Source organism: Camelina sativa, chromosome 16 (genome assembly GCF_000633955.1).
Source record: "Camelina sativa cultivar DH55 chromosome 16, Cs, whole genome shotgun sequence".
Classification (NCBI taxonomy): Eukaryota; Viridiplantae; Streptophyta; class Magnoliopsida; order Brassicales; family Brassicaceae; genus Camelina; species Camelina sativa.
This window is the reverse complement of record NC_025700.1, coordinates 21,675,615-21,702,569: the sequence shown is the minus strand read 5'-3', so window position 1 is coordinate 21,702,569 and position 26,955 is coordinate 21,675,615. Positions and strand designations below refer to the sequence as shown.

At 33.3% G+C, this 26,955-nt stretch overlaps 4 protein-coding genes across 10 annotated transcripts; 1 reads left to right on the top strand and 3 right to left on the bottom strand.

Annotated features, from left to right (window-relative positions):
• On the bottom strand, positions 7,306–9,206 carry LOC104751702 (ethylene-responsive transcription factor RAP2-4-like). Its single transcript, XM_010473707.2, has one exon. It carries the CDS (start codon positions 8,643–8,645, stop codon positions 7,581–7,583), a length of 1,065 nt encoding a protein of 354 aa, XP_010472009.1. The 5' UTR covers positions 8,646–9,206; the 3' UTR covers positions 7,306–7,580.
• On the bottom strand, positions 16,796–20,353 carry LOC104751701 (uncharacterized WD repeat-containing protein C2A9.03). Of its 7 annotated transcripts, none has more exons than XM_010473705.2 (8): positions 20,247–20,353; positions 19,937–20,094; positions 19,640–19,816; positions 19,450–19,536; positions 18,062–18,196; positions 17,786–17,988; positions 17,606–17,711; positions 16,796–17,509 (listed from the first exon to the last, which is right to left on the bottom strand). In XM_010473705.2, exons 2-8 carry the CDS (start codon positions 20,081–20,083, stop codon positions 17,009–17,011), a joined length of 1,356 nt encoding a protein of 451 aa, XP_010472007.1. In that variant the 5' UTR covers positions 20,084–20,094; positions 20,247–20,353; the 3' UTR covers positions 16,796–17,008. The 7 variants fall into 7 exon arrangements, with proteins under 7 accessions (XP_010472007.1, XP_010472006.1, XP_010472008.1 ...); XM_010473704.1 differs by having other exon boundaries at positions 19,937–20,091; positions 20,247–20,349; XM_010473706.1 differs by having other exon boundaries at positions 17,786–17,982; positions 19,937–20,091; positions 20,247–20,349.
• On the top strand, positions 21,718–24,943 carry LOC104751700 (probable beta-D-xylosidase 7). Its single transcript, XM_010473703.2, has 5 exons — positions 21,718–22,203; positions 22,387–22,689; positions 23,073–23,242; positions 23,331–24,190; positions 24,266–24,943. Exons 1-5 carry the CDS (start codon positions 21,820–21,822, stop codon positions 24,841–24,843), a joined length of 2,295 nt encoding a protein of 764 aa, XP_010472005.1. The 5' UTR covers positions 21,718–21,819; the 3' UTR covers positions 24,844–24,943.
• Positions 25,001–26,955, bottom strand: LOC104751699 (2,3-bisphosphoglycerate-dependent phosphoglycerate mutase-like). Its single transcript, XM_010473702.2, has 8 exons — positions 26,699–26,955; positions 26,345–26,572; positions 26,023–26,246; positions 25,814–25,932; positions 25,571–25,727; positions 25,382–25,483; positions 25,176–25,295; positions 25,001–25,091 (listed from the first exon to the last, which is right to left on the bottom strand). The coding sequence occupies exons 2-8, from the start codon at positions 26,556–26,558 to the stop codon at positions 25,044–25,046; spliced, it is 984 nt and encodes a 327-aa protein (XP_010472004.1). The 5' UTR covers positions 26,559–26,572; positions 26,699–26,955; the 3' UTR covers positions 25,001–25,043.

Sequence of the window (26,955 nt, the reverse complement as noted above, 5' to 3'; positions counted from 1 at the left end):
AAGTCTGACAAAACCTTAAATAAAACTCGAAAGATATGAACGATATCAGTTTGTAAATTACTGTTTGCTCAGCCGAAGATATGTACGAACAAACGATATATTTTCCGATTTCTTCACCGTCATTCAGATTTTAGTAATTCATATTTTATTTATAATATATGCTTCCAGATGAGTGCTGAAAACAATACTAATGTAAATGGAAAAGATATAAGATATAAGATATCATGCGTAAATAAATTGAATACCGGGTGTTTATATCATGCGTTAATAATTTCGTAAGAATAAAAAAGAATAATAATTATTATTATAATGAAATAGTAAATTTCCTTAGCCAAAAAAATGATTTTAGTAAATTTGCCTAATTTTTTTAGTCTTAATTAGGAGAGATCTATAGACCCGAGCAATGCCTTTATTTTTCGACTTTTCACTAATAAATCCCAACTCAAGTTTATTCGAATCAGGAAAATTAGATTTAGAGAGTGACTTGTAGTAGTATAATATAGTAAATTCAGAGAATCAAAATCTTCGTTTGTTTAATCTGCGATTACCGCTGATTCTTGTTCTAGAAAAATTATACGAATATCATCGAAAATAGTTATGTTGTGAGTTGTGTAATCACATCAAAATACGTAATGCGATTGTAAGATTATTGCGGTTAGAATCCCGTATATATTAAAAAAAAAACATTCTTAAGAAAATGCTGTTATATCATCGCTAGAGAGCTCGAATTTATTGTTCTCATTTTTGTGGATATTTACACATAGTTGCTATTGAATAATTAAGGAATATTTTTTTCAATTAATTAAAAAAATCAAATATTTTATTTTAAAATATATTTTAATTATTTTTATAACAGATTTAATTATTATAACATAATTAGATCTAAAACATTTTTAAAACCCAAATTTATTCACATATTTAAATTTTTCAAAATAAAATTATCACAATAATCATTATAATAGGTATTGATTTATTAATACTATTGATATAATATTTCACGGGTGAAACATATTCTTACACAAAAAAAATAAACAAAATAGTGTGGATTGAAGAAAGAGCAGATTATATATCCCTTATATATTAAAAGAGAAACATTCTCAAGAAAATGCTGATGTGTCATCGCTAGAGAGCTCAAATTTATTGCTCTCATTTTTATGGATATTTACACATAATTGCTATTGAATGATTAAGGAATATTCTTTTCAATTAATTAAAAAAAATCAAACATTTTAATTTTAAAATAGATTTTAATTATTTTTATAACATATTTAATTATTATAACATATTAGATCTAAAACATTTTCAAAATCCAAATTTATTCATATATTTAAATTTTCCAAAATAAAATTATCACAATAATCATTATAATAGGCAAATGACTTTTTTAATACTATTGATATAATATTTTACGGGTGAAACATATTTTTACACAAAAAAATATACAAAAGAAATTTGTATAGATTGAAGAAAAAGCAAATTATATATTTAGTTGATATATAGTAGTTTGATCTAAATATAATCTAATAACATAAATTTATCCCGTACATAGTGCGGGTTGTTATCTAATTAAATATTAATGTAAATACATGCAATAGTGTTTTTTTGTTATTCTTTTTTTTTCTTCACAATAATTTGGTTTTATAAAACATGTGAATGTGTCTCCATCTCACAGCTCCTCAATTGTGCATACGTGGCTATCTATTATTTTCCCACTTGCATAAATATTTAGTTATTATTCTTTTTGTTAACTTTCAATTTATATTTTTGTTTCCTTTCCTGATAATCTGGTTCTTTTATCTGTTAACGTTACTTTATTTGTTTCTTTGTTAAATTAACCAGCTTCAAAACCAAACTAGATTATATTCCTACTAGCTCTGTTATACATACAAAATTCATAAAGTCTCAGATTTCAGTAAATTTACTGCTAGAGAATTGTTTTCATTAATTAAAAAAGGAAGATATATTTTTTCTAAATTATCTATAATAGTCACAATTTCAAATAATATATGTTTGTAAATTATTGTTTGGCTCATTCCCAATGCTAATTATAAAAAAAGGACAAAACAAAACTGAAGATTTGTTAGTCTCTTCGATGAAGCATAGGGCCACATTTCAACTGTCTTGCCCCATGAGCTAAAAGGAGCTTATTTCTTTAGTGTTCTTTCTTTCCAAATGTTATATATTCAATGTTAGTTTGATTGTTTTAAAATAATACTATACCATCATTGTTCTTTTTGCTAAGGTGCCATCAATAATATCATATACTGTTTTATTTGATATGAAGAATATTTAAACTCACTCGAACCAACAAAATAGAAATAGATTGAGTAGTTTTTACAGTCTATTTATGAAATGGGAAGCTTTCCTTTCCAAGATGTTCATACTGATTAAAAAAAAGTTTTACAAAATTATTTAAAGGAGTACAAATTAATGTATATGAAAATAATTTTGCAGTGAGTTGAATTACTTTTAAGTTTAGGAACTAAAATTATGTTCCATTAAAATAGGAATAAAATTTTATTCAGTTGATTTTCATATTTTTGGATCTAATATTTGAATTTTATTAAATTTGTTAGGCCAATTCCTTGTAAGGAGGGAAACCTTAAAAATTATTTATATGTTTTATGTATCCTAAAATACAAACGTTTAACTTAATTTTTTTTTAAATTTACAAGATATTATTATAAGAGGTCATTATCATATATATTTCTTATTTTGTGCACCATAAATCCAAACATTAAAAAACTTTAAAAGAAAAGCAGAACACTCAAACGTACTAGCTAGATTATATATTTTGATATCAACATTATAATATTTCTATATAGTAATTATAAATAAATAACGGGAAAAAAGTCGTGTATATTCCATACAAAAAGTACGCAATATCCTGAAAAAGAAAATTGATTATACTTTCAAGAATAGACAAACAACTTGTCAACATATATATGATCCTCAAACAACGTTGACGAAAAGATTATGCTTTACAACTTAACATAGTACTCAAGTACTCAACATACTGGTCTGTTGATCCAAACTAAGGCTCTGCAAGAGTTTAAGTAGGTTACAGAAAATTTCTGTAAAACATAACTACACAGTTCAGAAGAAAAACCTATAAAGTTTTTCAAAATAGGACCAGTTAATATTATGAACTATGAAGTATACCACGCTGATGAACACTGTTGAATTTCACTATTACCCCGTTTGAACGTATTTGTATGCCCCCAACTTCGACTTCACCATCATTCTCAATGTATAAACTAAAAAAATGTCTATTGAGTACTATTAGTGGTCTGCTATATTTGAAAAGATACTAAACCTTCAATATATTTATTTTAGGCAAAATTTATATATTACGTACTATTTTATTGTGGCATGCACATTAATTAGTAGTATTTCATTTGATGGAAGAAAATTAGGAAAACAAAGTAAAGTCATGTGAAGACACATGTAATTAGTTTGGTAGAAACTGATGAAAGATATACTTAACTATTTTGACAAAAGGAAAAAAAAAAGAAAAGGGGGATATACTTAACTATTAGAGTTAGGTCTGAATAGCGTTTCCAACTAATGACTTAAAACGACATGAAAACTTTTATTTTTTGTTTCAGTGAACCGAGTAACAGTGGTTGATAAAATCAATATTTTGCTTAATTAATAAGAAAAACATTAAGTAACAGAAAACAAATACTAAAAGTAGTTTAGCTTGTACAATACACTCCTGAATATAATATTAACACACTTAATTCTTGTTAATTGTAATATATATGTATATTAAAAAGTAATATAGATATGTATAAACATAATTCAAAAATGTCACCAATCAAAAAATAATTAGAATTTTGTTGAATTGTGATTGATTTACATTTATGAGTTACTTCATTTGTAAAATTGTTAAGGTGTATTATATTTATGTAACATGTTAGAAGTTTATATATATTCATAAAAATAAGATATCAGATATAACATATCTATATATGTCAACCACCAAATTGACCCTTAGCTAATGAGCTAGTCGGCTAGTTCAACACATACTAGAATATGAAACATATTTATCATATTATATATAAAGACAAACTTTTTATATATATCATGATAACAACAGAAACAACTTTGAGAAAGCAACAGCAACAAATTTTTTGTTTTCGTTTCCAACTCTGCTAATATAATAATTATATAGTATGTATGTGTACATATATATATTATAGATTAGAATTATATACTAGTTTCAAATTTGGAAGTTATTTAGAATTAAGTGTTAGCCGTTAGGAATCAGATCGAAATGTGAATCACACTTTCTTAACAATACTGAACAAACAAAAAACTATTCGGATAAATTGTTGTATTTCTGTTTTCTACTGAATATATTTTTTAGGTATATGATCACGTCCCCGAATCCCGATAATCTCTTCACGTTCCAACTATTATTTCCACTGCTGTGCTATAGATCCATACATTGTTTTGGAGGTGAATCGCAATAGGAAAGAGCATGTTACAAATCATATATCTTTGTTTTTGTAAAATGGAGGTTTTCAAGATTTGCCACGAACGGAACGTTTTTGCTTTGCTTATGTAAATGGGAATATTTGATCGGTGATTGTACTTTGAGTTCCTTTTGCGAGGAGGCAAAAGATAATATTATCTTACCAATAAATTATAATAAATTGTTGACAAATAAAATATACTAGTAATTAATTAGGATTATGTTAATAATCTTTAGAAATGCTCGATTGATAAGCTAGTTCCTAGTAGTGGATACATTTGTCCGTTTTACGGTACACACTAAGCTCTTTGTCATTTCCAACTAAGTTTTTGATCTTTAGTACCAAAGTCTCTCGATGTAACGTCAAAATCTTAAGCATTTACTTGAAATAAGTTACTTTATTTTAAAAAAGTCCACAAATTAGTGCATTCTATGGTTTAGTTTTGTTTATTCGGACTCTACTTTTCTATACTAATATAGGGTCTACTTTTCTATACTAATATAGGGTATGATTGGTAACGTAGCCAAAGTTGTACAGAAAAGTTGTAAACTGAAATTGTAAGCTGTTACGAAATAGTGCAAAATTGTACGTGAAAGCTGTACCAAAAAGCTGAGAGTAAAACTTTTAATAAAGTTTTTGGTAAAGTTTGTGTGATTGGTAAAAATTCAAAGTTGTACCACTTATAGTAGTTTGTTTAAGTTCACCAATCAATATCATACTTTTTTTCTTTTTTTTTTCTGAACAAAAACGTGGTGCCTATACTAATATACTTTTGAAATAGAACTAATAACATAACTTTCGACGAGTGCCTACAGTTTTTAATTAAGTTGTATAATTTTTGTACCAAACATAAATTATAAATATGAGGTGATAGTTCATCAAGGGACCTTTTTTTTACTCTTTCACATTAGATTGTGTGGAGTTCATCTGTTCTGTGTTTATGTTTTAGGATAAACGGAAAAAAAAAACATATTTTACTCTGACTTTGACTTTGACTTGGGAATACCCTACAAACAAGTGAAGAAGCGATGACTTGTGTGGATGCGACGCGAAATGGGCTAGCAATGATCCATCGAAGGACCGGACACAACTATAGCCCAATACTGCGAAGCCCATTAAACGTTATTAGATAGCAAAATGATTGTCTGATTTATTGTGGAATTTCGGTTTCAAATCTTTGGGGTTCAAAATGTTCACTCTTAACAATAAAATAATGTTTATACTTTATATCGTCAATATGGGCCTTTTAGGAAAGATTAGGTTCATTGGGCTGATTTGAAAGGAGCTCATAAATTTGAAAGTTTTGTAAGATTCTCTTATCAATTCTGAGGTTCTTGTTGTATTTATATTCAAGATTAATTTCAGGAACCGTAAAATTTGTAATAGTCAAACGTATTAGTATAAAAGTTGTCAACAAAAATACCTTTTTTTGGTTTTTTATTTTTTCAGCTTTTTCTCGTTCTTTTAAATCCTTATTTTCGGTAAGTTGGTTAAATCTACATTGAAACTGAAAACTATAAATTGAACAACGATATATTACTATAAAAGGGTACATCTACTCAGGCTGATAACTTTTACTATTCAACATCGCTACCACACGTCAACGAACAATAATGGTGCTAGCGAATTCAATGCAATGTCATAAAAATACAACAACATGGGTTGAAAAAAAATCCATGTGAAAGAGAAGAGAAATGGAGTGTGAACATAATCTTTTGGTGGGGGCTCTTTGTGGGTGTTGTGTGCCTTTCAAACTTTCCATCTTTATGCGCCTTCCTTTGCGTAATTTGGAATTCTCCTCTATTTGCTACTTATAATATACTTCTAGTACATATTAAAAAAATATAGATTCCTCTGTAAAAATATTTTGAAAGGTTACAAATTTACAATAATTTATGTATTTTCCGTTTTACTTATGTATAGGCGGAAAACCCATATCTACATTTTTTTTTTAAGTTATGTGTAGAAGATTCGATCAAATTGCTTCCGACTTTGCCATTTTCTACTTCACTATAGTACATCGAATTATTGGGGCTTTTTCTTCTGTAGATTCTTTTGACATCATTACAAAATCCAATACTTGTATTAAGTTTGAACATAAGTGAATCAATGATAAAGGAAGATGTTTCTCGAAAAGTTGCGGCTAGGCCGGCCAAATCTACCAACACGCCAAACTTTCACCATTTTGTGAATTATATAACGGCCAAGATATTTATATATATGTTTAGATAATGATTTCTTACAAAGTTGAGAATGATTTCTTACAAAATGTAAGTATATAACTACGAATTTGCGGAAAAAATTGACGTGTTAGCGAATGAGTTATATCATGTAAATGCGTTACAACATTCATAGATGCAACGAAACCGTTGTTCTGCCACCTGTTTTTATTATATGACTAGAACGTATTATGCATACTTGATTGTATGAAGTATGTTGCTATTTTGAATCACCATTTTGGACAGGCCATATGTATGAAATATATTTCAAGAATGCTAGCTAATATGAGCTGAAATTCTTTGTATCAATCCGACTACAACATGATTTATTTAGGGAGTTACGTAAATATGAAATCGACATTTGGATTTATCATGACTTTTAGAGACGATGGATTGACAGGTTACGAAAACGTTAAAATCTATGACTATATTCAAAGAGACGTGTTTCATTTGGATGGTAGTAAAAGGATTAATACGTTGAATACCAATTTAGGTGACGACTATTTGATTAGATTCGTTCACCAAACTGCAAATCTAATCTAATCTTTAAGTTTGATTATATGTTACAAACACATTTATGTAAATAAACAATCATAACAGAGAGATTACAAAAACTAAAAATAAAGTTCATTAAGATAAAAAGATTACACATGACAATGAAATCTGTGGCATGGTCGAGAGCCTGACAAAAAACCGCAAGCTCGACCGACACAGAGAGAGTCTAATACAACAGACCATAATAATAATACCGAAAAATATTAACAAATACGAAAACTTAAAACCCTAAACCATAATTAATTACTCCCTAATACAAAAGGGCCAGTCATGCAATTTCACAAAAACTCCATTGCAAGCGGCTGAAATTCCTATTTTGCCCCCACTAAGCTAGAATCGAATCCCAATCGATCTCGTACGACGGATACTTCTCCAACGAGAACGTCTCGTTCCACTGCGGCGGCTCCTCCGGGTCAGCGAACGTCAAGTCCGACAACGGCGAAGATCCCGCGGCGGACTCTTCAAACGGAGGAGATCCGGCGATCGAGGGAGACTTCTCCTCGGATTTGACCTTCTCCGACGACAGATCCGGCGACGAAACCACCTTCCCAGTCTTCACGGATGAACCACGTTTCTTCGATGATGACTTCGTCGTCGATTTGTCCTGCTTCTGAGTCTCCGCCATGCTTTTACAAATGGCTTCAAGCTTAGCGTCGACTGAGGAGTGAAGAGGTTTGTACTCACCGAAATCGCCTCCGATGTGAGATCCGTTGTGACGTAGGTTAGGGAAGTTAAGCCGGGCGAAATCGCCGCGCAGCTTATACGCAGCCTTATCATAGGCCAACGCAGCTTCCTCCGCCGTGTCAAAGGTCCCAAGCCAAAGACGAGTACGATTCCTCGGAAGACGGATCTCAGCCACCCATTTACCCCAGTGACGTTGCCTCACACCTCTGTAAAGCTTCGTCGGCTTAGGAGGAAGAACACCTGAACCGTAAGCGAAACAAGATCCGGCGACTCCGGATTGCTTCATCATCAACGGCTTCGGGCTGAGGAGGTTGGAGAAAGAGTTGCTGTTGTTGGTGGTGTGATGCGGCGGAGGAAGAGGATGATGGATCTGAGACTGGATCTGGTGGATTTGAGAAGAAGAGAGGTTGTTGAGTCCGATTAGTGATGATGACCCGGTTTGTTGAAGAAGATCCGACCCGTATGAAAAAGGTTGGGTCAGGAATGAACAGTCATCGTGAACCGGGTAATAACCGGGGAAAGGAGGGAGAGAAAACGCAGACGCAGACGCTGCGGGATGAAGAAACGCAGAAGAAGAAGAAGTAGGTGAATCGTCGGAAACGCTTTTGATAAAAGGTACAAGCGCGTCCATGAGTTCACCACCGCCACCACCAAACGAATCTTGAAACGTTCTGCTACTACTGTACAAATTCATAGCAGCTGCCATTTCTGGAGATAGGTTTTTATAGATAAAAATAAAAATTCGAAGTCGAAAAAATGAAACCTGAATCTTATCAAAAGTAAAGAAACAGGGGATTTTTCCGAAGAAGAAAAAATAAAAATGGATCTAAAAGGTTTGAAATAAGCAACCTTCGTGTAGATCCTAAAAGAGGGAATTATAAAAAAAAAAATTCAACCCTCGAAGAACTAAAAATCTAAAAAGGTAAAAAATCAGAAGAAATAAGAAAAAAAGATCGCGTTCTGAAAAAACCTGCCTTTTAAATCGAAACAAAGAAAAAAACACAGTTTCATAAGCTTTGATTTTTGTAAAGACAGGTGATTCACAGAAACGGATCAATGAAGAGGGAACACACAGAATAAAGGGGAACTTGAAAAAAATGTAAAAATTCAGGATCAAGATGAGAATGAACAATTTGCTGTTATCTACCAATTTTTTTTTCTTGGGGGAGGGACGCTCAATATTTTTTGTGTGTGTAGTGAATTTACTCTCTCTCAAACCTCACCGATGAACTAACCTCAGCAGCTTGAGCTCTTGTTTATATAGTGGGTGTCTTCTTCTCACACTATTTTCTCTTTTTTCTTCCCTATTTTCCCTTTCTTTTTTTTTTTCATTTTCTTACAACGATATTTTCCATTTTTAAGCAATTTTTATTTTCCTCCACCTTTATATTTTGAAAATACCTATGAGAGAGAGAGAGGGGGGAGAGAATCTAAAAATTGATGCTGTAAACGGTAAAAATATCAGAAAAATATAAAATATATACATGGTAAAAGATAACGGTAAAAAAGTAAGATTGATTTTTGTTAATTATTTTTTTCTGTTTCAAAATATATAGCATCTTAATTTAAAAGAACAAATTATATAAATTTTTAATCAGTCTATCAAAAAATCTTATCGTATAAAGTTTCTTATTAAAGCTCTAATGAGTTAAAAAAAAAAGTCTAAATAACTATAAAATAGTATAATATCTTAAAATTTTATTACATGAAAAGAAAACTTATCATCTCAATTCTTTAATATCTTACTCTTCGAATTTTTTTTTTACTATTTCTTTTATTTATTAATTAAAATACTAAAATATAATTTTGGTGTCACATAATATAACATTATGTTTGTCGTATAATTATGTCAAAAACTAATACTATCGAAAATTCGAAATGAAGAAAACAATTAATTTGGTAATCTATTTAAAAATTCTTTTATGAATATTTTAAAGAAGAAATATTATTTTTCATATGCGAACAAATATTTCATTTTTATCAATCTCTGACTCTGAGGTAAACTGTAGTTTGTCTAACCTGAGAGCGGGTGGGAAAAATGACATGCAACGAATGATTTTATGACACGTGTTCATACACAGTGAACCGCTCAGCAGGTGTAATAATTCAAAACACGTGTCTTCGTATTTATTTGTGTTTTGTGGAGTAAATAGTCCTACCTGATTTTGTTGACCGATCTGGTTTCGTGTTCACACGTCCACATTTTACAGACCAATTTTGCTAATTATATTTGTTCGTTAGTTATTGCTTCCTATTATTACTGGACCTAATTATGGCTCTGGCCCTAATTATATCTCTCATTGGTAATCATGTTCAAACGGTTAGAAAATTAGGAGTAGTTGTAGAGAATGCAGTTAATAAAACAGCCGTTAAAGATAATAGATACTTTCTTTGTCTGCATCGTAAAGATTAATGTTTAAAAGATTTTAAACATTTTTACAAAACAATAATTATTAAGTTTAAATATATTTTTTCTTTGATTAAAAATATATTATTTAATTTTAAATCAATAACAATTCAAAATTTTAAATATTTTCAATTATTATTTTTTAAAGTTTACAAAACAACAATTTTTGTGGGACAAAAAAATATCTCAAAACATCAATCTTTATGAGATAGAGGGAGTAGAAGATATGATGTGGTTAAAGATAGCGGCTGAGTATTTATGATTGGTAACATTGTAGTGGTTGAATAGTTATATATTATTATAGTTAGTACAAAATTAAATTAGTTTAGTTGAAAAATAAAAAAATAGAATAATAAAATATTATTTAATTCATAATATAAAATATAATTAGTTAAATAAAAAATGTTATAATGCTAAATAATGTATGCTTATAATTTATACATTATAGCAATTTGTAAGAAGCACATATATAAGATAAAGAGAGAAATTTTTTGTTAATGTTTCTTCTTAATAATATTTTTTTATTAAATAAAAAGGTTAAAAAATTCCTGAAAAGTATGAGTAATATCAGATTATATTCAATATTTTTTTTTATTTTGTCAGATAATAAGAATCCAACGCCAAAAACAACAAACCAAAATGCAAAAATATAAGCTGCGTAATTTTTAAACCTCACCAAATGTTAGTTTCATCGACTGACTTAAGTTGGTGTTTGCAACCATCAAAAATAAGGTTTAACTATCTTTTCCAACGAAGATCTCTAACCAAAATGTCCAACTACTATCTCTAAACGATTTGTTAATTGATCATTATAGGGGCAGTTCGTTTGCCAACTACCTTAATTAGTGATACCAATGAGAGCTTATATTTTGTTCACACGTCCTCTCTAGTCTCTTCTCTTCTGTTGGTATTATTGGACATTGGTTACAATTAACCCCAAAAAGTCAAAATTTATTTTTCACATCATTACTTTAGATTTGTTAACTGAGACTTTGTTTTTCTAAATTAAAAAGTGTATTGTGAATACAATTATTTGAGTTTTTTAGAGAAACTAATGTATCATAGATTCATATATAGTTGCATGAATTTATCAACTTGTATATAGCTTGTTTAAATTTCTCACATGTTTTTAGTTTCGAACAAAGATTAAATTTCGTCCCTAGAAAATATCTACCTTTTATCTCCACAGCTCCACTAAGAAAGAAATAAAATAGAAAATGGTGAGGAGGAAGTAGGTGACCCATCCATTAATAAGAATATCATCACTACTGTTTTGGAAGCATCCCTGTGCCACTCACTTTCTCATTCTCATTCTTATCTCTTATCTTTCGTTATTACTATTTTTATTTGTTTCCTTTGTATAACACCACTACTCCCCAAAGTAATTAGAATTGAGATGATTTTAAGACAAACTTATTCACCCAGGAAATAAATTATTGATTAAGGAAATAAATTCTGTATATCAGTTAATTTTATAATTATTAATTCTAAACATTATATTATAGTTTTAAATTATAACATCTAAACCCAAATTACTCTTTTTATAAACCCAAATTAAAATACAGTTTTCTTTAATTGTAAAATCTAAACTCCAACCGAAATATAACATATAATTTCGTTTAATTGCAAAATCTGAACTCTAACCACTCTTTTTTAAACCCAAGCCGACATATAATTTTATTTAATTGTAAAATTTAAACTCTAAACTCTAACCACTATTTTGTAAACCCAAACAGACATATAATTTTATTTAATTGTAAAAATTAAACCCTAACCACCCAAACCGACATATGATTTCGTTTAATTGTAAAATCTAAACTACTTGTTATTATTTTATAAACCTGAACCAACATAATTTCCTTGATAAAAAATATACAGCATTGGTTTCCTTAACTTGTTTTGTCTTTTAATTTTAGTTTTGATTTATTTTATAAATATAACATGATATATCAGTTTATTGTGTTTTGATTGATTAATTAAGAGGAGGTGAATGAGAATAGTTTACCCCTAGGAATAAAATCCAATAATTTTTCTTTATATCTCTTGCAAGTAGTTCTTAGTCTTATGAATTAATGATATCACAAGTTTATTCATATTAAGGAGAAAAAAGTAGTATTATTCTTCGATCGTAAAACTAACCATAACCTTATTATTAACGTAAACATTAACCGATAAAGATGCGAATTTTCACTTGGTCGTATGTACGTACAATAATAATCTACCATTAACATGTAATCACTAAGAATTTTCTACGGAATTAGCCAAACGAATGTTGTTCAAAATTCAACTATCGACGCTATATAAGAAATAATATCTTGAATTAAGAAAAATATCTATAAGACGCCCATAGTGATGTTGATATACATCACCATTAGGATTATTTAATATATAAAGTTGTTGTTTAGTCGCGCAAGTATTAATCATGACAATTTATAATGGGTCGTTTAGACTTTAGTCGACATAATTTGTTACAAAAATTAATAGAACTCTCTAGACGTTATCAGATATGGATTGGCGGAGAACTCCACCATTATCATTACCATATTATATCACATCTCTATTATATATAAACACCCTATTTTTTAGCTAAAGTCCGAACCTTTCGCCATCTTATCTAGTTGTGTATTTTATTCTTAGCCGCATTCACCTTAAATTGGATTATTGTAATTACTAAAGCTTTAGTTTAAATACAAATTCCCGACAAAATAAAGTTCTAACGAGAACTTAATGAGACGAAGATGCAAAATCGATTATCATGTTGTATGAATAAGCATCACGAAGACAAGTCATTAGAATGAGAAGCAAAATGAAGTACCACTTTTTCCATATACAGTGTTTAATTTACCGTAAATAACAAATTTTAACTTTATTAGGACGAAAAAAAAAAAAAAAACTTTCTCAGTCCATAAGAAATGAACCATGTTATCTAAAAAACCAACAACAATCGTTTTTCTTTTTTTCCCCTCATCGACCAACAACAATCTAAATAACAACAAGAGATGAGTAAAGAAAAATAAAATAAAAGAACCGATAGGTAAGACGTCTAGTTTAGTTTGTTGTATCTAGTTGCTTCATTACGATCACACATGCTTATTTAAAACACAACCCTTAGAAAACTTAATTACAACTTGGTAAGCATAATGAAGTACCACTACTTGTACGTGAAAAAAACGAGAAGCGTCTAGAGTTCTTCAAAATAGATTAAAATGTAAAAAGTGGTTTTTGTTTGTATATATAAAAAAAAAGTCAGAAGATGAGCATGGAGGACGCAAGGCGAAGTAAGGGATACATGTGGGAAGCAGGTGGTCATTGAACACGTAAGCCGTTCGCGGTGACGGCGGAAGAAACTTCGAGTTTCACAGTGCACTAAAATAGCGGCGGATCTACGCGAGTACGAAAAAGCCAAGTGTTAAGATTTGCTTTTATTATAAAACTTAAATAACAATGAGCATAAAATGTGAAGCAACCCGCATTGAAAAAAAATATGGAAGCACCATTTTTTAAGGTTGCTTAGGAAAATAGTCTAATCGGCCAGTTACTCATGATTGTCAAAAATCGTATTTTTATTCATTTTTTTCCGAAGAATGAGTAATAATATGTTAACATATTATGGATGCAATATACTAATTAAATTATCAATCATTTGCAAACGATTAAACGTGTAATACATAAAGTCAAAGTACGTAAACAGACTGTACACGTATACATAAAGATTGAGAAATTTTGGATCTGAATGGTAACCGTGATCAGAGCGGAAAATTCATCTGCAGATCAGACCGTTCTGTTTTAAACATATACAATGAATCGCTGCAATCCAACTCTATTTATAAGCAAAAACGGTCTGCAGTTTTATTTCTAGATCTTTTGGATCACACTATTACGAACTATATTTAATGAATAGTAAATAAAAATCGGTTTAATTCACAGACGGCTTTGTCTGCTTTAACCACTACAACTATTCATATCCTTTCTTTTTTGACTTATTGTTTGGTATATTTGACTTCTCATATATCGGAAGCGTCTTTTATTGAACTCACGAAAAAAAAAATTGAAAAAGTTTTGTACACAAGGATAGATATTCCTTGGTTATACTATACACAAAAAATTCACATTGAATAATACGAGAACTATGAGGACTAATTAGCGGAGCATGTCATGAGGAAAATGAATATGTCAACTGCATGATGAACCCTCTAATCTAGCTGTATTTTTTAAAATCACAGCTTCTTATCTCTCTTTTTTTTTTCATCCATCTTAAACAAATATTTCCATCCTTTTTTTAACTGCAACATTTTCCACATATATAATCTGCATTTTTTTCAAGAACTCTTAACATTTTGTTTGTTTAAATTGATAATTGTTATTGGCCAAAATACGGATGATAAAATTGGACTACTCATAAGCCTTAAACTATCTGTATTGTTATTTTTTTGTCATATTATTTGTATTTGACATCTTGTTACTTAGAATATTTGAGAAGATTATATCCTCTCTTGAATACAAACAATGTTCCCACGTTCGCATCAACACTAAACCTACCCAAATAGCGAAAAGATGCAATGTACTCCAAACACTTTTTTATAGGGGTCCAAAAGGATTTAACATTTTACGATACATCAGAATCAACGCGAAAAAAAAAGAAGAAAGAAGACGAAGCAATTTAGCAAAAAAATATTTGTAAGTAAAATATGCAATGGTTTCTACAGTCTACATAAATAGTCAGATTATGTAAATTCATTATAGTCAACAAAGTCATATACAGAAAAGAAACTTCTAAAACAAAAGATAATAATATTAAAATAATAAAAAGATGGTAACCAATAAGATGAATGGCATGGATCGCGCGTGTCCGTCTCATCGTTTCGTTACTTTGAAAAGCCTTTTTTTTTCTTTTCAACGCTCTCAACGCGGTTTCCATCACAAACGTTGCCGTTTCTAACTTTCTTAAACCAATCCAACGACCCGTTTACTTTTCCGCCACGTGTTTGTAATCAATGGCCCAGATTGAACTGTCATCTAAACTAAACTAGCTGTGTATGTCTGTGGTCACCATGAACTGTAACCAACCTCACTCCACTTACGTCTCTCTTTTGAGTTTTGAATGTATATCTCATTTTCATCACGTAAAACAAATTACAAATCAACACTCCTTTTTTATAAATACAAGTTCTGTTCAATTCGCATTTTATTAAAAATTGTTGATAAATAATATGGGATGCAAATAGAAATATAGATACTATTTTGCACACATAAAAAAAAAAAAGAGATGATGTTGTCGTTTTCAGAGCAGTTGGATGTCGTTTTATGAGGAAGATGAATGAATGGCGCATGTGACCCTTTTAGGTGAATTGTCTCTGTCACATTTTTTGTTCAAATGACCCTTTTGGTTTTATCGTTTTCGCGTGATATCGTGATTAACGTGACATATGGTCCAATTTCTACAATATTTTTTTTATATAAGCTATTAGTACAAGTTTTTATAAAAAAAATATATATCAATGGAGATCCAAAAACTAGTACAAAAAAATTGGTTTCTATTACAACTGTCTTTTCAGTATAGCACATAGTTCCCAAGTTGGATTGTAACACCACTATTTTCGATGACAAATATCAAAAGATTTGTTGTCTCTTATTAGATGTTAGAATGCAATTTAAAATATGTGACACGTTTAAAAGAAAAAGGTTTATTGTAAAGATAGAGAATCCAATTTACTCTTTATTTTTCTGGAATAAGAAGAAAGGTTAGGTGTTATATAATTGAAGAATGTTTCGTAAAGCTAAAAACATTAGATTTAGTGTGGCTCACACACATATGACACATCCTTAATTGTTTTATTCGTCTGAGGAAAAAACACTCGACCATCAAATCACCTAATCATCTTTATGCCTACTCTTTTGTAGTATTAGATGCTGCTATGATACCATTTCAATCTCAAGTTCTCATATATCAATCGTTGTATCACAGCATATTTAATCAATCAACTACCTTAAAAATGTAAGCTAATATTTGTTTAAGAGCCCAACAACATTATAAATCGCAAAATTCGAATACTCAGTTGAAAACCAGCCGAACGTAGCTTGATCAGCTACTATATGTTGAAGAACATCTTTCCACCCATAGTCGAAAACGAAATTTTCTTCTATATACCGTCTGATTAACGAGTTGGGCTACTTCAACTATTTGAAGCCTACAAAACTAGCTGTTGTTTTTTGTCCCCCATCGACCAAATCACATTCTGCAACCTTCAGTTTCTTTTATAAATAAAGCCTTGGTGCTGTGTCTCTTTTGGTCCTTCGATTTGATCAATTTTTAACGGCCCATAAAACAAATTGTTATGAAGCGATGTTAAAATTGGAGACCCAGTTTAGTTTTTAGGTTTTTTATTCGGAACCGGGTGTCCGGCGGACACGTAAGCATGTTGCCCATACCAAGCTCATCAGCCGGCCCCTAGTAAAAAAATTATGACTTTAACATAGACCAAATATATACGTATGATGAAAAATTCCAAAAACCACATTAACATGACAAAGGGGAAGTCAGACAAAAACAAAGACTTAAACCCCTCCCAAAGACCAACTACTAGATAATTAAAAACCATAATAGTCTCACTGACACTCGTATATGTACAATACATATTTTGCATCTAACGATGGGCGTCCGATCAAAATATGGAATCAACATACGAGTGGTTTCGCTTTCTGTTGAACTCCAACAAGCTGCCGTACGTACGATCAGCCACCCCCACGAACAACGCTTCCGTGTCTGGACTAAACGAGATTCCCGCGATTTCTCCAAACAGATCAATCTCTTGACAATGACTATAACCAGCTTCCGTGTCAAACAAGTGTACAAAGTCTGCTGGCTCAACCATGGCTAAGAACCGTCCATCAGACGTGAACCTCACGGCTCTGATTGCTCCCATGTTTCCTTTCAGCACTTTGAGTGATTGAGACAGGTTCCTTACGTCCCATAGCCTACAGGTTGTGTCTTGGTTACCAGTGGCTAGGATCTGACCGTTTGGGTGCCATGCTGACGAAAACGAGTAGTCCAGATGGCCTTCCAGTCCGTGAATCACTTTTCCAGATCCGGCATCGGCTAGTAAACACTCTGGACTGTCCCCTAGAACAGCTACTAGCTTGCCGTCCGGACTGGTGGAGATGTTCTACAGACAGAGACGCACCAAAAACATAAGTAGTAGCACTTTTGAGACTAGAGCAGATAACATCAGCCGAGTCTGAAGAGAAGGAGATGCGCTTACATTTACAGACCAATCAAAAGTGAAACTGTTGAGGAAGGTGAAGCTTGTGGCATCAAACTGCCGGATGGTACAGTCATTGTTCGCAGCCATAACCCTTAACGAGCCACTACATGGAATAAGGAAACAAGAATTAGATGAGTTCTTTTCTAAAACCAATGTATACTTTGTTTTAGTAATTACTTGGGAGTGTAGTATATGTCAACGGAATTGGTGATGTCGTTTTCAGCTGATGCTAATTTTGTGCAGAACGCAACCTCAGGTTCGTTGACTCTCTTACAGATAAGCTCCCCTTGAAACCCTCCAGCAACTATCAAATCGTCTTTAACAGACATGGTACTTATCTGGACTCTTGATACAGACTGCGACAACGATCCAGTCTGATTCTACAGATTGAAATTACCAAAATGTTAATATAGAGTTGAATTCTGAGGTTTAAGAACAAGTAAGGTTGCTCACCGTTGCAGGAACAATGGGCTTGGCCACATTAAGTACTTCTTTGCCCCTTTGCAGCAAAGACGACCAATGCATGAGAGAGTAGTTATTCATGAAAAACACATCGTGCTTTGATGTTGCCCATACCAAGTTCCTCAGCTGTAAATATTAGACAATCGAGATTAGGATTCTCACATAAGACACAACTGGTCATCTTAGACAAAAAAAGAAAGAAAGAAACATGCAAGTTCTCACACAAAACACAAACCAAGAAGGAAACAAAACAGCCGTTTCAGTATCAAATATGAAACTTCAAAAGAATCAAAACTAATATCTATAATGTCTCAAATTTTAGGATTAATGGTTTTGCCAGGGGGAAAAAGATAAAAGAAGACCAAAATTAGAAGGATGAATAATAAGCACAAGGGCATTGGTATCACGAAAAATGCAGATCACATTGAAGCACTCATAAAAATGCAGAAATATGTAAGCTCTAACAAAATGATTCCCTGCAAGAAAGAAGGATGACAAAGTTAGAGAGTCCTTGTAGATGAACAAAACATTTCCTATCATACCATATTAACAAAGGTTTCCTTATGGCGCCAGCTGCTCTCCCAACCTGTTTAAGAAAGGTTAAGGCATGTAGTAACTGTTTCTCAAATGCAGCAGAGTTAGGGACAAGTCTTTCTATATAGTTCCCGATGGTCTAACAATGGACATTGAGCAACATATAGTGCAAGGGATTCTTAATACACTCTGTCACTATAATTTTATAGGCGTATGAAGCTCTATGAAAAATGTTAAAAAATTGCCTCGAACAGTTAGAGTTAGATTTATCAACTCTGCCTGGACCATCCTAGACACATATCATGACACTTTTTTTGAATAAGTTAGATAGAACCTTACACAATATTATTGTACCTGAGTTAATATCGAATCTAAACTATTATATTTCGAGAGGTAATTAGGAACGAGCAGGTTTAAATTTAAGCACCCTTGAAGATATTTATCTGCAAAAGAAAAGGACTTGGTGTGAATCAACAACACCCCAGCTGCAGAGCTGAGGGTGGGAACAATGAACATTAAGAAAAGAGGAAGAGGTGTCGAAAATTCTAAGATCAAACACAATTAACCAACAGAATAAACACTGACAACAAATACACATGCTATTCATCTTCAAAATAAGTTTTGAATTGTCATCTTCATACTATCACTTGGGTGTGAAATAATTGTGAGACTGAAGAAAGCAGCATGGAACAAGAAGTCTCTAATCTCTCATATAGCAGTAGCTGACTCGATTAATAATAAACACAGGAGCTGAAAGCAACAGAGTGAATTGTAAAAGACTCTAGACATCAAGAAACAGAGTATGCCACACATTGCAAAACATAGTAAAAAGCAAATATCTTTACCTGAAAATGTGCAATAGTGGACTTGACAAGCCTTGTGTTGAACTGAAAGCCATAAAAGTTTTTCCCTTTCTCTACTTGCAAGCATTCCTGTCAGATATAAAATAATACCAATGATCATGAACATGAACGAACATAAAAAACTCAAAAAAATTCAGAAATCTTTCAATATAAATATAGTTACAGAACAAACCTTATGAAGGTGTTGTCGTGATCGATGGAGGCTCTCAAAGTTTTTATATTGTAGCAGTCTGTTCTCACGGTATCTATCTCTAGTGTAATTCAGCCTCTCCCATGGAATCCCTTGAATATCTTTTCCATTCCTAGCTTCTAACGCTGACGTATCATTGCTCAGCTTATTACTCTGCGTCTAACAAAAATAACATAACACTACAGTTTACCTGTTAATTAATTCATCACATCCAACAAAAAAAATCACCAGCCTTTGTTTAAAACAGAGCTGCAGAATAAACATAGTATATATCATTACCAGCTCGAAATCGGAGTCCATGTAATCAGAATCCGAATCAGAATCACTCGTGACAACTACCTCTCCAAAGGGTGGTTCATCATCATCGAAATCAGCGTGAAAACCATCAACGAGGTACTCGAGATCAGAGTTGTCGAAAATATCCATCTTTAAACCTGCTGAAATCGATCATCAAACACAATAAAATATATATATATATATATATATATATATATATATTAAAAAACGGCCATAAACAGCTAACGAAATCGCATAATCGAACAGAAAGAGGGAAACAAAAACATTTGTGTTGTTGTTCAAAAGTTGTAACCTGTTGTTGAGAGAATTGGTGAAGGAAGGAGAGAAGAGCAAAGCTTTTTGTGTGGGTGGTTTAAGCAAAAGAAACGGTGGGGATGGAGTTAAAAGGGACCTTAAGCTCTACTTATATATAACCAACGGTGGAAGGAATTGAGACCGGTTAATATAAATACGACAAGGTTTCCGTGGGTCCGGTTAACTAGAGCCTGTAATTAAAAAAAAATAAACAAACCTTAATAGTATTTGATATATATATTTTTTAGTGACTGATGTCAACATATTAAAAGCCAAATTGTTGTTTGTTTTTTTCTTTACTATATACCATCTGAATTAAATGTATATGTCCCAGACGTCGGGTTGAGAGAGTTGAGAGGCGGGACACCTTTAACCTAACAAAATATCTGAATTTTCTACTAGTGAGAAAATAATGGGAAATGAGACAAGAGTCAGACAATTTTAATGAACACGAAAATATTAGGGGGATGAAGAGGACTTCAGCCTAAAGACCACGAGGAAATATTCAAACAAAATTGTAATAAAATATGCTCTTCTTTGTTGTTAATGTCACACACACTCTTTGGAACGTGGCTATCATAGTCTACCGACATCTCACAAGTCACAACAGTCTCCTTAATGGGTAATTTCCTCGGTTCATAAAATACACTTCTTTGTTTTAGTCCTCAAGCGGCTACGTAGTACGTACGACGAGCTTATTATAATGTCGTCACGAGGAGGACTGATGATACGTTTACCAGGCCTGCCACGTGTCTTCATAATTTTTGCAAGGGCTTAGCTTCCTCCACGTGTCACTAAACTTTGAGTTTTTGATTCTCTATCAGAAACTACCCACAAAAAAACATATGAAATTTTTTAAATTTACGCCCAACTGTTATTTATGAACATGTTAGAATTTGTGTGAGAGATTTTGAACTTCAAATAAAAATTTCAACAAAGCTCCTTCCACCAAACACTTTTGAGTTGAGACAGAAACAAATAACATTATCTTATCTACTAACAATTGATTAATTGTTTGAAACCGACAATTTTTATCCAGTCAAATCTAATTACGTGACCAGATAAAACTCAGATAGATCATCACAATTAGGTTTTATTGTGACAAATGGCTTGAAACGATAAGTTGATGTTATTATAATTATTGTTATCCATTTTCACTTTTTGTGGTTGGTTGGACGGTTAATTTGTTGTATACTTTTCTATCAATTCTTGTCATTTGGATAACATTACAATATTTGATTACCAAAACGTTTTGATGGACTAAATGGGACTAATCCTAAATTTCATAGCCTACAAAGCAAAATCTGTTTGAAGAAACATTTATTGGGTTTTAGGCCCATAATAAGGAAAGAGTTATTGAAAGTCTTTTATTTTTTTTGGACAAACAGTTATATTGAAATGTCACAATATTTAAATAGATAGATATAATTATGGAAAGAATAATAAATAAGAATGTTGAACAAAAAGAAAAACAAAATTAATAAATACAAGAAGAAGAAGACTCTCTGACACACTCTCACACCAGTACTCATCAGTTCCTCATCTTTACTTTTTTCCGCAATCTCGAAGCCATGGCTAAACTGATTCTTCTTTTCCTCTTCTTCTTCTACCATTGCGTCGTCTCAGCTACTCCGCCGCACGCGTGCGACCCTTCGAACCCAGCCACGAAGCTCTACCAGTTCTGCCGCACTGACCTCCCAGTGAACAAACGAGCGCGTGATCTCGTCTCGAGGCTAACCGTAGACGAGAAGATCTCTCAGCTGGTGAATACAGCTCCAGGGATACCGCGTCTTGGAATTCCCGCGTACGAATGGTGGTCGGAGGCTTTACACGGCGTAGCCGGTGTCGGTCCAGGAATCCGGTTTAACGGAACGGTTAAAGCAGCTACTAGTTTCCCTCAAGTCATCTTAACCGCTGCTTCTTTCGATTCCTATGAATGGTTCCGCATTGCTCAAGTTCGTTTCTTCTCTCTCTCACTCTGTTTTATTTAATCGATTTAATTATCTACCTTGATTAAAATGTTACTTAGTCTAGCAAGAATCAATTATATCTATTTAATATCGAAATTTACTACTAAAAAAATCCAATTATATTTTGTTTTTAATAAGAATGTATGTTTTGTATTGAGGTGTTTTCAGGTAATAGGAAGGGAAGCAAGAGGAGTGTATAACGCAGGGCAAGCGCGAGGGATGACATTTTGGGCACCAAACATTAACGTATTTAGGGATCCACGGTGGGGAAGAGGCCAAGAGACTCCCGGCGAGGATCCGATGATGACCGGATCTTACGCGGTGGCTTACGTTAGAGGACTACAAGGTGACTCTTTCGACGGTCGTAAAAGTCTAGCCGGTCATCTCCAAGCCTCCGCTTGTTGTAAGCATTTCACTGCCTACGATCTTGACCGCTGGAATGGTATCACTCGCTACGTTTTTAATGCTCAGGTAATTACATTAATTAATTTCTTCTCTTAATTAGTTCACTTTTTTTGCAATGCTTTAGTTACTTCTTTTGACTAATCTTTTCCATTTTTGATTTGTTTTTTTTTCATCCTAAAGTGTAGTCTTTAGGACATCTTCAAAGTGGAATTTTTTTACATAATGCCGTTTTAATAGTTTATAAATTGCTTCTTCATTGCACTCTCTTTATGTCTTGTCATTAATTATGTGCTAATCTTTTTAGTCTTGTCACGAATATGTACTTTGATTATCATTATATAAACTAATCTTCATGTTGACAAAGTTTTCAAAATATATTCTTCCCATTAAAATTTAAGTAAATACAGTAGACTGTTAATTATTGATCCTCGTTTTTGGTTTTTAAAAAGGTGAGTTTGGCTGACCTGGCGGAGACGTACCAACCACCGTTCAAGAAATGCGTAGAAGAAGGCAGAGCCAGTGGTGTCATGTGTTCTTATAACCGAGTCAACGGCATTCCCACTTGCGCTGACCCAAATCTCTTGACTCAAACCGCTCGTGGCCTCTGGCGTTTTCAAGGGTTCGTTCCTCTCTCTACTTCGTTACATGCCTCCTTTTAATCAACACCACTCTTATTTGACAAAACAGAACTGGCTCTCTTTTTTCAGATACATTACTTCAGATTGTGACGCTGTCTCAATCATCCATGATGCTCAAGGCTACGCCAAAACCCCTGAAGACGCCGTGGCTGACGTCCTCAAAGCTGGCATGGACGTAAACTGTGGATCATACTTACAGAAACACACCAAATCAGCTCTTCAACAAAAGAAAGTGTCGGAATATGACATTGACAGAGCTCTGATCAATCTTGTCTCTGTTAGGATTCGTCTCGGTCTCTTTAACGGCGATCCAACCAAACTCCCTTACGGAAACATTAGTCCTAACGAAGTTTGTGCTCCGGCTCATCAAGCTTTAGCACTCGAAGCCGCTCGTAACGGTATAGTTCTCTTGAAGAACAATCTTAAACTCCTTCCTTTATCCAAAGCCTCTCCGTCGTTAGCTGTGATCGGTCCAAACGCTTACGCCGCTAAAACGCTTCTCGGAAACTACGCTGGTCCGCCTTGCAAGACTGTGACTCCTCTTGACGCCTTACGAGGTTATGTTAAAAACGCTGTTTACCACCAAGGATGTGATTCCGTGGCTTGCTCTAACGCTGCCATTAGTCAAGCGGTAGCAATCGCGAGAAATGCTGATCATGTGGTCTTGATCATGGGACTAGACCTGACTCAAGAGAAAGAAGATTTGGACCGCGTGAGCCTCAATCTTCCCGGGAAGCAGCAAGAGCTCATAACGAGCGTTGCAAATGCTGCCAAGAAACCTGTGGTTCTGGTTCTCATCTGTGGCGGTCCTGTCGATGTCTCGTTTGCTACGAATAATAATAAAATCGGAAGCATTATATGGGCTGGTTATCCTGGAGAAGCCGGAGGGACTGCTCTTGCTGAAATCATATTTGGAGATCACAATCCAGGTGAGTCTTTCTTCTTCTTCAACAGTTAATTACAAAAGGTTACTACGTTGATTATATACTATTTGTGGTGTTTAGGAGGGAGATTACCTGTGACTTGGTATCCTCAGAGCTTTGTGAATGTGAAGATGACAGACATGAGAATGAGGTCAGCAACAGGATATCCAGGAAGGACTTACAAATTCTATAAAGGACCCAAAGTGTTTGAGTTCGGACATGGTCTCAGCTACTCAAAATACTCTTACCAGTTCAAGAATCCGGCTGAAATGAGTCTCTACTTGAACCAAACTAAAGCTCTGACCAACTCGGATTCTGTTCGCTACGCTCTGGTTTCGGAAATGGAGAAACAAGGTTGCAATGTAGCCAAGAAGGTCACTGTTTCTGTGGAGAATCAAGGAGAGATGGCAGGAAAACATCCGGTGCTGATGTTTGCGAGACACGAGAGAGGAGGAGAAGACGGGAAACGCGCAGAGAAACAGCTTGTTGGGTTTAAGAGCATTGTGCTAAGTAATGGAGAGAAAGCGGAGATGGAGTTTGAGATTGGTCTTTGTGAACATTTGAGCAGAGCTAATGAAGTTGGAGTTATGGTTGTTGAAGAAGGAAAGTATTTCTTAACCGTTGGGGATGCAGAGCTTCCTCTTACCGTTAATATCTGAATCTGAAAACATATAAAAAAAGACGATTCTTTCGAATTGGATTTTTATTTATTTGAATACCATGCAAATATGCAATAAATGCGATTTTTTTTTTTTTTCAGATTTAAACTGTTCATGATTGTTGTTATGTCACTACATAAGAGCTAAGCAAGTGAAACACAAAAAAAAACTGTTTTTTTCGGTTTATTTCTGAGGGCATATTAATTAAGGGACGCCTCATCAAGCTTCTCTCTGTATTGTGCCAGTCTCTGAAACCAAGAAGCATTATTTGAGCAAACTCATAACACCGGAGAGATATAAAGAAAATGAAGAAACAGTTGGGTTTGGTTTACCTTGGTATAAGCATAGACACCAGCTTCAGTAGGACCAACCGGGCTTCCTCGTTTCATGAATTTTCCATCTCTGAAGATGTAGAGCAATGGTATACCCGTTGATAAGTCTAGACTTGTAACCTGAGAAAAGTCAAAACATAAGTTTAAGCAACTCCGCAACACACAATGATCAAAATGACTGAACTAGAACCAGAATGTTTTGTTACCTCTTGAGAAGTTAAATCGTCCAGATACATAATGATAGATCGCAATGAGTTCCCATGAGCAGCAATCATTACGTTATTCCCAGATGCAAGCTCTGGTTTGATCTGCATAAGGATTTTAGACATCAGCATAAAGGATTACGTTTAAGTAAGGAGAATAAATAGAAGAGCCTCTCATTCATTCATTCATACATTGTCTTCAAAATAAGCCACTGCTCTCTCAGCACACATCTCCAAGCTCTCGCCTTTAGGAGGAGGGATTTCGTAACTCCTACGCCATTCGTGAACTTGTTCTGTTCCATATCTTTCCGCTGTTTCTTTCTTGTTCAAACCCTGCAGTTCTCCATACCTAACTCAAGAAAAAAAGTTGGAAATTTAACACATCATATTAGTATACATAAGAAGAAACACAAGAGAAGTGGGATTTGGTTTTACATTCTCTCATTCAGCTGCCAAGCCGCTATGACCGGGATAGATTGTTTTCTAGTTTCTTCGCTAAACACATGACTCCAAGTTTTAGCCTTTACACTCTCATTATGCAAGATGATTGGAACCTATAGAGAAACTGGCACAAGTCAGATACAGAGCAATCTCCTGACAAAAAAAAGCAATAGAAACCATGTTTTAAAAATCTATTTAGTAACCTTCTTGCGGCGATGCTGAGTCATAGCAAGCATTGCGGTCATCTGAGCACGGATCAAAGAAGAAGTGAAGATCAAATCTACAGGTATGTTACTAATCTTCTTCCCAGCTTCAATAGCTTCTCCCACACCTTTCTGAGTCAATGGCACATCAACACAACCCGTGAACAGATTCTTCTCATTCCATAAAGATTCTCCATGCCTAATCAATATCAAAGCAGCTTCATCTAACAAAAAAAACATAGGAAGCAAACAAGTACTTTAAATTCAATGTTTCTCTTTTCTCTTAATATAAAATGAGACCAAAGAACAAAAAGGAGCATACTTGATCTCTTCTTGGATTCAAAAGGTTTGTTCTTGGAAGGAGACAAGACAGTGTTGTCAATGACCTGAGATGCAGTTGCTTCAATCTTGAATCTTTTTGGACTAAGTTTCATGGGTACATTCAAAGGCTCCTTAAGAAAAAGAGAAGCTTTGAAAGGTCTATTATGAGAGACAATAGACCCGATTGCTTGGTGAGAAATAGTCGTAGTAGCCATTTCTCAGAAAATTCCTAGAAAAAAAAAAAATCAAAAGTAATCAAGAAACGTAAAAGCTTAAAGTGATTGAAAGATCTCAAATTCGATAACCAAAACGCAAAATCAAATCATACACTATAGGCTATATAGCATTAACATACCTGTTCTAGTTAAAAAAAAAGGCTATGACGACGAAACCAAAGATGGAGACGAAAAGGGACAAATGAGGAGAATTGAGTACACGTCGATTTCACTAAATCTTATTGAATAGAAAGATTGAAGCTTTTATAAATGAAAAATCTCTCCTTTATGTCTTTTGCGTGTAGAAAAGAGACAAGTTGTGATGGGAACACGACGAGGAGAGGAGGGTTGTTGATGTTGTGAAGGAGGCGTTTTGACGATTTTTTTTTTTGGGGGG